General features: G+C 42.9%; 1 protein-coding gene across 1 annotated transcript in view; it reads right to left on the reverse strand.

Annotated features, from left to right (window-relative positions):
* Window positions 1-9,839, reverse strand: part of UBASH3B (ubiquitin associated and SH3 domain containing B) — a 104,069-nt gene extending 94,230 nt beyond the window's left edge. The window contains exon 1 of the mRNA XM_073320687.2: window positions 9,151-9,839. Coding sequence (XP_073176788.1) covers window positions 9,151-9,311 — 161 coding nt within the window. The 5' untranslated portion in view covers window positions 9,312-9,839. The remainder of the gene's footprint in view (window positions 1-9,150) is intronic.
* Between the last annotated feature and the right edge of the window lie 5,169 nt (window positions 9,840-15,008).

Below are 15,008 nucleotides of genomic sequence, written 5' to 3' on the forward strand. Positions count from 1 at the left end.
AAAAAAATCAGATGTGGAGAGGAATGTGGTTCTTGCGTGAGAAATCAGAATAATACTATGTAATTCTATTGTACCCTTTATTCAAAAAACTTAACATTAAATAATTAAGTCTATCACTGTGGCTTCAAACAAGTCAATGCACCTCTCTGATTTAATTTCTCCATTTGTAAAATGGAGAGAATACTCACCTTACATGGGGTCTGGGAAGCTCATTTCATTTATTTTTAACCTTGTGTGAAGATGAAAAGTGCTAACTATTAGCTAGAATTACACTTACATAGGATAGGAGTACTTGTGACACCTTAGAGACTAACAAATTTAGGTGCCACAAGTACTCCTATTCTTTTTGTGGATACAGACTAACACGGCTGCTACTCTGAAACTTACATAGGATGGAATTCACCTCTGTACAGAGGGCCGTATGCACTACTTAAGTTCCACTTTATCCTCAAAAGAGTGGTGCCTAGACCTTTGCACCAGTCCTCTACACAGGGGTGAATTTTACCAAAATATTATTAATGAGAAGAATCAGGACTAAAAGCTCTTATTGGAGACAATGCTGAGATCAGTACCTATCGTGCTAACCAACACTGTCTCCTGTACTCTCCCTGTGTCTGACTGTCTGCATCCACCTGTTGTCTCTTGTCATCTGTTTAGATTGCAAGCTCTTCGAGGCAGACACCCTCTTTTTGTTTGGTGTTTGTATAGCGCCTAGCACTATATATATATATATATATATATATATATATGGATCCTGGTCCATGATCAGAGCTCTTAAGTTGTATTACAATATAAATAAAACAGTAATGTTTTATATTAGTGCAAAACAGGAGAAATAGAATTTTGCAGCAAAAATCTTATCCTTCCCCCCAAAATAAGGTATAGTTTAGGAAAAGAAATGTACTGCTTTATGTGTCACAAGTGTCCCCAATGTTACTGAAAACATCCCTTCCATAATCAGGAGGAAAATACAGAGCACTTTGCTCTCAACTACTCATGTTCAAAGTTAAGGATGGGCTTAAGTTCTTTGCTGAATCAGAGCATAAATGGGAACTGGATCAGATCCTAGTGGGGTAAGATTTGTTTATATTTTGTTGGGATGGGGGTGGAGAAGATAGTAAGTTTTGTGCTTTTAAGAATCGAGAGGGGAAAAATATGTCTAATGCACTCCCACCTCTCCAGCAGAAATTATTTAGCAGTCGCTATCCGCAAATGATTAATTCTGAACTATCATGAACTGCAGTGCCTCCTTAATAATATGTAAAAGGAAGAAATGACACTTGCTTTAAATTGCTTGTAATAACGGTGACGGGAAGAGTGTAAGTGAAATATGGTTAAAACCTCTGTCAGTGTCAAGCTATTAAAGGTCTTGCTGTTTATCAGAGTTACATATCTTCAACTTTGCCTCTAAGCTTCTAGGTTTGCTCAGCGGCAGCGTTAACCTTTTGTCAGTATTTTTCCATAATAATCCCCCCATTAACAAGCGTTGACTTGCATGACATTGGCCTGGCGTGAAACAGTGCACTAGACCCCCCCAAGTCCCAGAGACATTTGACAAAGTTGGGGAGTGCAGGGGACACAAACAAACAAACAAAATCTATTTGACCAAACAAAATTGCTCTCTTTTTAAAGTTTTGCCCTATTGGCTGGTGTGTCAGAGGTAGAGCCATGGCACTTCTCCCTGACCCCCATCTACTTATCTTTTGAAGCTGGTGAAGTCATTGGCAACAAGATCAGCCCTTTGCCCCCAAGACAAATCACCAGCGAGAAGGACAAGAACAAGCAAATGTTATGTTGCTTGCATTTATTTTGATATCGAAATGGGCAAAGGTCCCCTGGGCTCTGGCAAGTTGCTAATGCCTCCCAGGATATTGTAAAGGTTTGACAGCCCTGCAATATAGAGTTCTGAGATGCAGGATCATGGGGATCTCACTGACTTGTCTCTAGACCAGGAACTCATTACTTAATGCTATTTGTATGTTTAAATGCAGAATCCCAGTAAGGGGAGCTAACCGCACAAAGGTGCAATGCAGCTCTTTCCCTGCCCCCCAAACAAGGTGGGTGTACAAGAAAAACTTCCACTGGGAAGCTTTCGTTCTGCACTACTCTCACTTACACAGCAAATATCCCAGTGACTTATTGACCTTGGCATGGTTGTTATGAGCAATCTTTGCACCATTCTTAAACAGGTTTCAGAGCAGCAGCCATGTTAGTCTGTATTCGCAAAAAGAAAAGGAGTACTTGTGGCACCTTAGAGACTAACCAATTTATTTGAGCATAAGCTTTCGTGAGCTACAGCTCACTTCATGCTCAAATAAATTGGTTAGTCTCTAAGGTGCCACAAGTACTCCTTTTCTTTTTGTAACCAGAGTGATCACTTCAGATGAGCTATTACCAGCAGCAGAGCGGGGTGGGGGGTGGGGAGGAAAAAACCTTTTGTAGTGATAATCAAGGTGGGCCATTTCCAGCAGTTGACAAGAAAGTCTGAGTTTCCCCAGTGTCCTGGTTGTCAGTGTGGCAGAAGTGTCTTTTTGTTTCACCTCTCTCGGCTCCCCTCCCACCTCCTGTAGAAACAGGATTACTGTGAAGACAGGTCAAGCTGTGGTTTATGTATAAAATACCTCCAAGCAAGGATGCAGTGTTGCTACACCCACAGCACTTTAGATTGTGATCTTATCACAGGGACAGAGTTGGTCAGCACTTGAGTCAGATGGTCTCTTTTGCAGCACTGCAAGAACTTGTGAAGGCAATTCAATGGGCGTCACTCTTCTCTCTGGTTTCAGAGGAACAGCCGTGTTAGTCTGTATTCGCAAAAAGAAAAGGAGTACTTGTGGCACCTTAGAGACTAACCAATTTATTTGAGCATGAGCTTTCGTGAGCTACAGCTCACTTCATCAGATGTTTTTTCTCTTCTCTCTAAGGCCTAGATACAGCAATGAGCTCTGTGCCAGAGATGCCTGTGCCTGCCCATCCAGAGCCCCAGAGTACGCGAGTGTGCATTCAAGGAGCTCAATGAAGGACTGGGGCCTAACCCAGTATAGAAATAATGTCCCAGTATGGTGTCTGGTAACACTGGGGAGTCACTGCCTTTTGAATGAGACATACAAAGAGTGACCACTTGTAATTAATAGAAGTCCTCTTCAAAAATGATTAGGGATGCCACATCTAATGTCGTGTCCAGAATGCAACTCAGATGATTGCAGTCATCTGTCTTCCCAAATTGCCTTACAGATTCAACTTCCTACAGTATCCTGAATTTCTTTTCCTAAAAGCTGGTGTAACATTAGGGTGCACTGTTAAACAGCTGCCATGTTTGAACCCAGAGGTGGCTCCCTTTCACAGGTCGTCAGAGTGGGATGAAAAGCGCTATAGAGAGTGTAAAATCATATTTTTCTCAACCTCCTCTGTAATATTAGTGACTTTCTGCACTAATAACTGTATCATTTAAGTTTTCTTTGACATGTTAAAATCTGAACTGTGTAGCTTCCTTGCTTCAATGTCCAGGAATAAGCAGTGGACCCACTAACAGCTATGTGGGGCTTCAGAAGTGTTGGTGTTAGGGCTGTACGCAGACTATGTCGAGGTAGTTCTGGAAAACAAGTTTTTCTTTGCTTGTCCATCCTTATAGGATACACTCTCTTAGCCTCCCACTATATTCCTTGACTATCAAAATAAGACTACCTCATCAGCCCCTATCCTCAAACAACTCCCTTGGCTCCCTATTCATTTCAGGACAAGCTGTCCTCCCTGGTTTCTAAAAAGGTCTCTGAAATTGACCTTGCAGACCAGGGGCAAAATTTTCAAAAGGATTAAGATCCTAAGTCCCATTTTCAAAAATCACTTAAGGCCAGATTTTCAAGGACTAAAGTCCATGGGAGTTAGACACTTAACTTGCTTTGGCGCTTTTGAAAATTCCACAAGGTGCCCATCTGCATCTTTATACACCGACATTCCTTTGAAAATCTGGCCCTTATGATCTTAAGTTCCTAAGGCATGTTTTAAAACGGGAATTAATCACGTAGGCACTTTTGAAAATTTTTACTCTTTGTCTTTTAATATTTCTTCTGTCCACAGACATCTAATTTGTCCCATTTTTCACTCTTGTCATTCTTGGTGCAAACGCCTTCTCTGAGACGCATGGAACAATCTCCTTATAACTCTCTGCCCAGTCAACCATCCAGATTTCCAGCTCTCCTGTGAACATTTTTCTTTCCTCCCTTCTCTGATTGTTTAGTTCCTTCTGTTTATTATTTCATGTTGTAACTACATTATTTAAATCTGTAATGCATTTCATAATACAGATTGCATTAAAAGCACTATACAAAATAAAGATGGTGTATTGCAGCCAATCTATCTGAATGATTACTCCATTTCCCTTTTTATTCACCTTTCTCATTTCCTCCAATCGGTTTCACTCTGCTATTTTTACAGAAAAAAAAGCGGTAAAATATGTGAGAGACAAGGTGGGTGAGGTTATATCCGACCTGAAGAAAAGCTCTTTGTGGCTCAAAAGCTTCTCTCTCTCATCAACAGAAGTTGGTCCACTAAAAGATATTGTGCCCTCATACCCTGAGACCAACACAGCTGCAAAAATGCTGCAAACAGTAGGAAATGCATTCAAAGACAGGGTTCATTTCCTAAAGGGACATGTTCTCTTTTTCTTAGAGAAGAAGGATGGTCTTGTGATTAAGATACTGGACTGAGCCTCGGGTATGTGAGTTCAATTCCTAGTTCTGCCACGGCAAGTAACTTAATTTCTCTGTGCTTCAGTTCCCCGTCTCTAAAATGGGGATATCGATACTTCCCATTTTTGTAGTATATATGGACTGTAAAGATCTTTGAGATAGGGACTGTCTTTGACTATGTGTATATTCTGCGCCTAACACAATGGGGCTTTTAGGCACTACTGTAATACAAATAAAATAACAATAATCCCTCAGTCCTGGAGCAGAATTTGCAGTGAAGTCAATGAAAATTCCATATGTGGAATGATAGTGGGATATGGTCCCAACTGTATGTTTGCTGAAACCTTTCTCCAGTGTTCCTTCCCTACAGCTGCTAACTCAATTGCAGTATCTATGTTCAATTGCCCAGCACAACCCCATGCTTCCCTCTTGGATGCATTCCAGCACAGATGTACACAATTGTTCAGAGGCCCCAATGCTGAACCTAGGAACTGCAGCACATGTACTAGACCATTTAATTAGTCAAGCTATTGCTCAAGCCAGGATGCAGAATTTCATCCGTTAAAAGCCAGAGTATGCAAAAAGCCTTCTGTCTCATTACTTCCAAAAACAGTTAAAGAAGTACTCGAAAGGGGAAAAATAAGCACTCCAGAGAGAAAAGCAGATCTGGAAGAGTAATTTGTAAGGGATTGCTTATTCAATTAATTATGCCTCTTTTATTACTGTTCACCGAGTGAACAGATTGGGATCTTCAACAAATTTGCTATTTAAAACTGTTGACCAAATAATCCCTTGGTCTGCAGCTTGCTTCTGAGTGTTCAGTATTTGAAATGGAAGTGGTTTTGATTAGACATGTGGTACTACGCATATTTGTATTACAGTAGCACACAGAGGCTCGAGCCAGGATCAAGACACCATTGTCTTGAGTGCTGTACAAATGAAGTCCCTGCCCCAAATAGCTTGTGGACATGGTACTGGTATATTCTATTCCATGGCTGGATGCGATTGGCTCCAGCATGATTACATACTTGAAATTCACTCTCTTCCAGTATGCCCTTAAAAATTGCTCTGTCAAGAAACATTCCCATCAATAAACACGTTCATTAGAGGTGGAATTCATCCCTGCACAGAAGGTCAACACAAGGCTCAAAGCACCACTTGAATCCCCCTTAAGTCCCACTAAAGCCCAAAGAGCTTAAGTGATGCACAGACCTTGTGCTGTTCCTGTGGACAAGGATGAATTTCAGCCTAGAATAATTGCAAAAAGCTAGCGGGATGGGGGCACACACATGGGGGAAGTGAATTTATTTCAGGCTCCAGTTATTTTTTTTCTCAGTATTCTCCCAGCATTAGCGCAAACCCTGGAGGGATAGGAGCCTCTTTACTGAAATGCTGCTATGTTACTCTGTCTGTTACTAGGCAAACATGTTTTAACAGCACAGAAAACACATTTGGAACACCAGAGAGAAAAGATTTCACTATGTAGAAATTGGACTGAGTCCCTCTAATTTGAGGACCATCGTGAAGCAATAAATACCCATATTCTAACTCCTGCTGGTACTCCATAGCTACCAAGGGCCAAAACATGACAACGTCTTGGTTCTGCTGAGGTCGGAGACAGGAAGTGGTGTAGCTTTGTGTGTTGACTCCTCTTTGGCCCCCTGGATGATGCAGTGCTGAGCTCAACCCGGTGTTCTCCATGGGAACATGGGGTCGTGTACGGTAGGGGAAGTGGCAGAGTTGATCTAGTGGGATGGAAGCCTCGTGGATCCATTGTGAACTTCCTGAATACACCAGTTGCACATGGAACTCATTCCCACTTGGTGTCCCACTCTGTTCTCCTACAGTGATGGCTGAACCACATATAGGGTATGTCTACACTTTCGAGCTGGGCGCCCCCAGCATGTGCCTATTGTCTCAGATGGGCACATACTCAAGATGGCTAGTCCCACCTGCCACTTGCACCACCACAGCTGCACTCGGTAGGGTGTTAGCTCAACCAGAGCTAGCTAGTGTTGATGTGTCTCCTCGAGCTGGGAATTGCAGCCCCAGCTGGAAGTACAGACCTACCTATAGAGGTTGATAAGCCTGCTACAGCTTTGGCTAACAGAGCTGGGCTTTGGCAGCAGCGGGTCATGCTTTTAGAACCAGCAGTCCCAGGTTCAATCGGTTGACTGACCTACCCAGAGCCACGGCAATTATATTAAGCCTTATATATTTTTATTGTGGTTGTCATTTATAATGTGGAAGAACCTAGAAACTTGAATATGAAAATCTCAGCCTGAGTCTCCTCCCTTTGCACAGAAATGAGCATTTGGATAAAAGGCCTCTTCTGGGAAGCAGCAATCTTGTGGGAATCATCCCAACAACGTGCTCTGTGCTGCTTATAAACCCTGCACTTTTGGGAGCCTGACCACTGACCTGTGGATTATTCCATAATAGCACACCACTGGCAGCAGCAATTACCAATCCACTTTTATTTTTGTTTTGCTTCTTACTCACATTTTAATAACCATTTAATTGCAACATTATCAGCAGACTGGAATATGGTGCCAAGAGCTATGTTATACACTGAGTCATCCAATTCCAGCACAGTTTATCAGTTAAATATACTATTATAGTATCCGGTTGTATGTAAAGAACTAGCTGGTTTCGCCTCTGAGTCCAAATACTTTATGATAATAAGCCTTTAAGTTTGGGGGTATTTTTGATACCTGTTCTTTGGATTTAACCTCTCCCAGCTGGTCTATCTAGGCTTTGGTTTCATTTTTATGTACTGCAACTATGAAGCAAGCTTTTATTAACAAGGATGTGAACGGCATGGTAACTCAGGTAAAATAGCTGGCTGTCAAACTAGACATCACCATCATAGAGGTAATCATTGTTTTTATCTTTCATATCAAGCATTTCTTTCCCCCATCTAGACTGAGTAATATGCTAGTGCATTTCCATCCAATCTGGGTGCATTAAGTCATTGCTTCCTCAGTGTGCCAATCTGCAAGCATCCTGATAAATGCTACATCCCACTCTCTCTATATGGCTACAGATCATTGACACACATAAAGAGCATAAGTAGGACAATGGAAAACGCACATTGGATTTTGAGTGTGTGTGTATGTTCTAGTGAAAGCCAAGGTGGTCATATGAATCTATAGATGATGTCTGTCCTTCAAATCATGTGTATCTGTGAACCTATAAAAATCTGGACAGAAAATAGTGGGAAACCAGCTGAGTTCTGATATCTCAACTATAAAAGGCAAATCTAGGCAGATCAAGCAATCATCCAAATTCCCCTAGTTTGTTTTACAGCCTAAAGTACCCCACTCAGTAGTCATCATTTTAACAAGGGGGTTGGGGAGGGTCAGTATTACATGATATTTAGGCTGTTGCCCAATGACTTTTAAGCACAGCAAAGAAATATTACAACAGATTATTGCTGAATTGCGCATGAAAAACACGGGACGTTGGATTACAAAGGTCTGGGGTTTTTGAACACTGCTTCCATTGACTTCACCGGCACGTAGGTTACAGACATGATCTCAGGTGACTGCAGGAGCTAAAATAACTGCTGAGGAATAACCACTGTCAAATAACGACGAAGGGACATGGGTTCTAATTGCACCTTGCTGAAGTCCAGTTTCCTGTCTAGCTGGAGCAAGCTGGACATCCAAAACTTCTGAAGCAATTTCTCACCAGGATCGGGAGACAGGCCAGCGGTGCTCAGCGCATCCATTCCGCGGCCCGGCCCGGCCCTGGTTTCACAGTCCTGTGAACAAGCTTGATTTTTCGGTTGCTCCAGAGCCGCGGGATTTGTGCGCCGCTGCTGTTGCTACCTTGCCAAGGCTGTGCATCCTGACATCAAAACCTTGAGCCTGGATGCATAACAGCAGTACGGAGCCGCCGTAAAATAGCAACGCCCCAGCCGGGGCTGCTGCAATGCATGCTCATTTCTTCACCTGCCTTTAAAGCCCTGGCACAGACCAGCCCTTCCAGGGACCCGGTTCTCTTCCCTGGCCATGAGTATGCGATACACGCGCGCCGCTCCCACCTCCCTGCAAATTGCACACCCCCAGCCTGCAAACCACTGCAGTGGATGGGCTCTGCCTCTGCAGTTCAACAGCTCGGAGCGGAGCCTCTCCTCGAAAGCCACCTCTCCCCCCCTTCCCGGTTCCTAAACAAACCCCTCCTCCGAAAAACGAAACCGGCAAAGGCCATTTGGGCCGAGGCGCACCTGCATCACCGAGCGATCGGGTACCCACCGCCGGCAGCTGCCCATCGCACCACGTTCTCCTGCATCCCCGAGAGAACGCCCCAGATACACACACGCCTTCTACCCTGGATCAACATGCAAACCAGAAATTGCACCCCCCCCCCCCACGGCCTTTAACCAGCTCGCCTGTATCCCAGAAAAGGGTGGTGGGGGGGTTCAGAGGGTGGAGGGGGAAGTAAAGATGTCCCAACTTACGCCCTGGCTTTGGGGAATCCCATTGATAAAAGGATCTCCAGAGACGACCCGTGTTTGATTGTCCCCGTTCGTTGTTGTCTGTTTCGTCTGGGGGTGACTTTGCTGTAGAGATCTTCTTTGGCAGCCATGGTGTGTGGTGTGGAGTTGTACTGGGCCATCATTCAGCCATCGCAACACACAAACAACAACACACCGGAAAGAAAAAAAAAGAGAGAGAGAGAGAGACAGCTGATCCACACACCGAGAAAGGCAAGCGGCTGCTGTTGTGTTGGTGTGTGTCTCTCTCTCTGTCTCAGCAGCTGAGCGTGGAAACATACAGCACAGCTTCCTGGTGTAAAGCAACCCCCCACCCCAGCTCTCACAAAGTCATCGCTGTTGCTGGACTAGCTCCCCAGTTAAGAAGTCTCTTTCCCACTCTGTGCCACACATGTGCAGCAAATGAAATCCATGCAATCGCACTTCCTCCTCTTGAAAAGTCAGGAATTTGCAATGAGTAATTTCTGAATGGATCAGAAAGGCAAAAAGAAGCCCTTGTGGGCAGGCTTTGCCTTTTCCTCTCCTGGAAACCCTCCCCTCTCTTAAAGCTGCAGTGGATTTTATACCAAGCCGCAGACATTTAACCAGTGTGCTTTGCTGAATGGTTTGAACAAGCACTGCTGTTCTTGACACAAATCCAGTATCCCAGTTTGTGGGGCTGCTTTTGTGAATCTAAAAAGCTAGTTCCTCAAAATATCCCTACATGGTTGGTTGGTTGCATTGGACAGCTACACTCAAATGTGTCAACTCCCAGTACTTGTTCCTGCTTTTTGATCAAAGCATGAAATTGCAAAAATAAAGTTTTGTCATGGGATACTTGTTTGGAGAAACTGAACATCTAAATTACAACACTGACTTCTTGTTATTGTAGCAAATCCGTGGCCATTTTAGGGCTTGCTGTTGTCATTTTAAGGCTGCATATTAGGAGATTCCTAGCATCAGGGGACAGCTTTCAACTCCTCCTGCTCCTGAAGCACAATCCCTACAGCCTGAACATCTCAGTCTGCTCCTAACACTATAGGGTATATGACCCACAGTTGTGCAATTCTGATTCCAGCCAAGAGAGGGCAGCGATCCACATGCAAACTCACCAATTCATTGCCATATTAAACCCCAGCGATTGCTGGACCTAATCAAAATGAAGATTTTAATAATTATTTTATTTTAAGAAGCATGGAAAGTTATCACATGCTGCATGGCTTGGACTTGAATTATGCAGAAATGCCCATCATCTTCCACATAAATAAATGGAATGGGTCAGGCTAGACAGGAATGCACACTTTGTCACCATCAGCCTATTTGGGGCTCTACCTAAGACTATCGGATGAGCAGGGCTTTGCTATGGTAGCCCTGACAGTAGGCAACTTGTAGGCAGTGGTTAAAGAAGATTGAAACAAGAGTGGGAAGCTCTCATCACACCAGCCAACGAGCAGAGGGAGCTATTGAGGGAAAGGGAATGCTTACCCAAGCCAGACCGAGCAGGGTAAACTCCCCCTTGGCTTTTGAATGGGAATGGGGGAGCTTAACTCTTCTTTGAAGCTTCTCCCTTTAGGTGAGAAACATAAGAACGGCCATACTGGGTCAGACCAATGGTCCATCTAGCCTAGTATCTTTTCTTCTGACAGTGGTCAATGCCAGATGCTTCAGGGGGAACAAACAGGACAGGGCAATTTTCAAGTGATCCATCCCCTTACTTTAACTCCTGTTTGTAGCCTTTGGATCATTCTGCACAGCCCACCATTCCTCGCTTGTCAAATATTGCCCAATGGCACCTATGTTCTGCGTGGGTTTGCCTCCTTCCTTTAATGCCTGCTCCTGTATAGGACTCTTTCCTTCTCTTCCAACCCCCCTCCACCCTCTCTTTGTCTTTAACAAGGTGGGTGTTTTGCTCTTTAGTGCTGTAAGTATTTTTGAAGTTTGTGTGCTATTGTATTTGAGTTCAGGGTATCACATTTTAGGGTGCATGGGAGGTGGACCAGGGAGATTATTCTCAAGATATCCTATCTATGCAAATCCTTCTTCCCCTCATCTCTCCTTTGTCTCCTTTCCCTCTAGTTTTTTCTTATTCCCCCCCCCACCCCTCCCTACATTCTCAAACTTCTCTGTCCCTCTCTCTTCAAATATTGGCCACCCCTTCTTTCCCACCCATAAACAACAAAGGGGCCAGTATTGCCAACTCTTGTGATATATGGTGTTTCTCTTAAAGTCTTAGCTCCTGGAGGGAATAATGTTGTTATGTAAGAATCTCAACTTTCATTTAAAAATAAGAGTAAGATTTTAGCTCTCGTGGTTGCAGAGAAAAGCCTGAAAGTTTGGTGCCTTAAAGGAGAAGGCAAATAAAAAGAACCCCATACTTACTATTTTTATAAATTTTGTGATTTTTTTTTAAGCCAGTGTCATGGGGGATTTTGAGAGGGGTGATGACTCATGATTTTTAAATGTTTGGGGTTGGCAGGATTGTTCCCAGCATCATTAATAACATTTTCAAAAACGAATTGAAAACAAATGTTCTTGTTAATTTCATGTCACATGTGCAGCTCTTTCAAGTCACAGAATCAGTTAAGTAATAGATGGAAAATGACCCTTTAGATCCCCACTCCATCTTCTTGCCAAAGCAGGAGAGTTCCCAGCAATGGGTTTTCCTTAGTCTTTAGCCAAAGTCAGGGTGAGAGAGAGCAACATTTTGTGATCAGCCCATCAGCATTAAACTGGCATCTGTGTTCTCACAGTGACAGCTGGGCTAAAGTCCCATCAAAATTAAAGCACAAGTGGACAATATACAAAACACCACTTGCTCAACTCTGTATTTGTTCTGAAGTCACTTTGAACCTCTGTGATGTTCAAAGAGACGTGAGAACAAGGAGGCTGGGCTGGTGTAAATCAGGAGGAACTCCATTCATGCCAGTGAATGAAATCCTGGTCCTGTTGAAATTAATGGGACCTTGGCCATTGATTTCAATGGGACCAGGATTTCACCCAGTGGTGTTACTCTGCTCTAAGTGAGACAAGAATCAGGCCAGTAGTTTCAGTAGCAGTTTTAATGGTGGAATCACCATTCAAATTAAGGTTTCAGAGTAGCAGCCGTGTTAGTGTGTATCCACAAAAAGAACAGGAGGACTTTTGGCACCTTAGAGACTAACCAATTCATTTGAGCATAAGCTTTCGTGAGCTACAGCTCACTTCATCGGATGCAGTCATAGGAAAGCTTATGCCCAATAAATTTGTTAGTCTCTAAGGTGCCACAAGTCCTCCTTTTCTTCATTCAAATTAAGGATTATTATCTGTTTTACCATAGCACCTAGGAGCCCTCGTCTTGGACCTGGGCCCCATTGTGCAAGGTGTTGCACAAAGATTTCCATTTGTATTGGATCCGTGGTTGTAATGGATGAGATGTAAAAGCCCAAGTTAGCATCAATCCTTTCTTATTACCCAAACTCCCCGACTCTCACAGTGAAATAAATACTGCAAACAGCTGTCTAGAAAAGTCTGATAAGCAAATATAACAAGTGCGAGAGTTGGTGCTGGCCAGCAGAGATCTGCACAGATTATTGTGTTTCTTAACTGGCTCTGGATATGCTCCAGGTACTGCTTGATTTTCTTTGCTCTAGATGCATTACTTGACCTTGAAATAATAATAATTTGTTATTGCAGTAGCTCTCAGAGGCTTTAACCGGGCCAGGGCTAAACACAGCACAAATGTATAGTCAGTGACAGACCCTGCACTATAGCATGTATAGTCTAAGGCCTGATCCTGCAATTCACTGCCTGTAGCTGGATTGCTGCACCCTCACGCATCCCCACTGAAGTCAATAAGGGTGGCACCCATTCAGATATTTCTTGGGGTTGGGGGGGGAAGCACGGCAGGATAAAAGAATTCTGGTACCCATCTCCCCTTGGTACTCCCCCTGAACTGCAATCATACCCCCATGACTGTAGGATGGACATACTCTGTCCCCACCCCCACCCCAAAACCAAAATATTTCCTGATTTCTAAATTTTTCAGATCCTTGTTTTAATGAAACTTGAAAACAGAAATATTTCCAGTGGTCTGATTTTTCATGTTTTTGGTTTTTCCTTCCCTCTCCCTTCCCCTGTCTTCAGTGACAGAACAAAAGGAGGGAAAAGGTAGAATCAATAAGGGACAAACCTGAACATTTTTTGATCCTGACACTTCTCTCTCTCTCTCTCTCTCTCTCTCTCTCTCTCTATATATATATATATATTGGTGAAAAATTCCTGACTTTTGAGAAATCGCCCCATGCCAAAACCTGTGAAATTAAAACAATTTCAAAATGTTTGAAAATTTTCACACACACACACACACACACACACCCCATTTCATTTCTCCACCTACTCTTCTCTCAAAAAGACTTATGCAAGTGCTTAACCTTATGCACTGAGAGTAATTCTATTGATTTGCCACTCACAATGCACATACGTATGCCTGTGCAGAATACGGGCCGCTGCATGTCCCGTGCTCAAATGCGATTCTACTACCATGGAATAGCAGTGGTCCTCAGTGAATCACAAATATGATTTCAGGTTTCAGAGCAGCAGCCATGTTAGTCTGTATTTGTAAAAAGAAAAGGAGGACTTGTGGCACCTTAGAGACTAACAAATTTATTTGAGCATAAGCTTTCATGAGCTACAGCTCACTTCCGCTGTAGCTCACGAAAGCTTATGCTCAAATAAATTTGTTAGTCTCCAAGGTGCCACAAGTCCTCCTTTTCTTTTTACAAATATTGTTCTCCTCCAACAGGAAAAGTGCATTAGAGGGGTCTCTTTATATCACTTCCTTTAATAGTGGAAGAAATGCTACAGAACCATTTATATTTTATTTATTTTGGGAGGAAGTCCTCTGAAATAGCCACATGAAGTCAGTGAGAGTTTTGCTGTAAACTTCAATAGGAACAAGATTATGCTCATAAAGAATTTAGGTCAAGGCTACCCACCTTTCTGCTCTAGTGGAGTGGTTTACTGACTAACAATAGAAATATGGTGAAATAAACACCACAAGAGCAGGAGACATAAAGCGGGGGAAGGGGTGGGGCTGTCTTCCTCCTCCACAACTTCCTCCTCCTAAAAAGGTCCCAATACTTTCAGAAAAAGCTCACACAAGAGTTTGCTTTTGAATAATCATAAAAATTATTATTTGACAGACCGGGTGGGGAAGGTAATATCTTTTATTGGATCAACTTCTGTTGGTGAAAGAGACAAGCTTTTCATGAAAGTTTGTCTCTCTCACCCACAGAAGTTGGTTCAATAAAAGATATTACCTCCCCCACCTGGTCTCTCTAATATCCTGGGACCAACATGGCTAAAACTATTGCAGCCAACAATAATTATTATTTATTTGCATTGCTGCAGCACCTCAGAGCTCCAGTCATGGACCAAGATCCTGTTGTGCTAAGCACTGCACAAAAACAGAACAAAAAGATGGTCCCCACCCCAAAGCTCCTGCAGTCTAAACCTGATCCAAAAAATAGTAAATTAAACAGTAAGGTAAAATAAGACATGTGTTTTTAGGCCTTTCGGGTCTTGATCCTGCAACCACTTGCACACTGGAGTAATTTTACTGACACAAATATTCTAAGGGATATGTGTGTGTGTGTGTGTGTGTGTTAACAATTTGTTAAAGTGTTTGCAGGATCAAGCTTTTGAACACACAAAAACTGGAGCTGGTTGAAAAAATGCAAACAAAAAATAATCGTCGAAAGCTTCTTTTGCATTTTTTCCATCAAAATGACATTTCAATAGAAAATTTAGTCAACGTTAAAAAAATTGATTAACTGGTTGAAAAGCACCAAAAAAAATTGTGAACA

The sequence above is a fragment of the Lepidochelys kempii genome, chromosome 22 (assembly GCF_965140285.1).
Source record: "Lepidochelys kempii isolate rLepKem1 chromosome 22, rLepKem1.hap1, whole genome shotgun sequence".
NCBI classification, from domain to species: Eukaryota; Metazoa; Chordata; order Testudines; family Cheloniidae; genus Lepidochelys; species Lepidochelys kempii.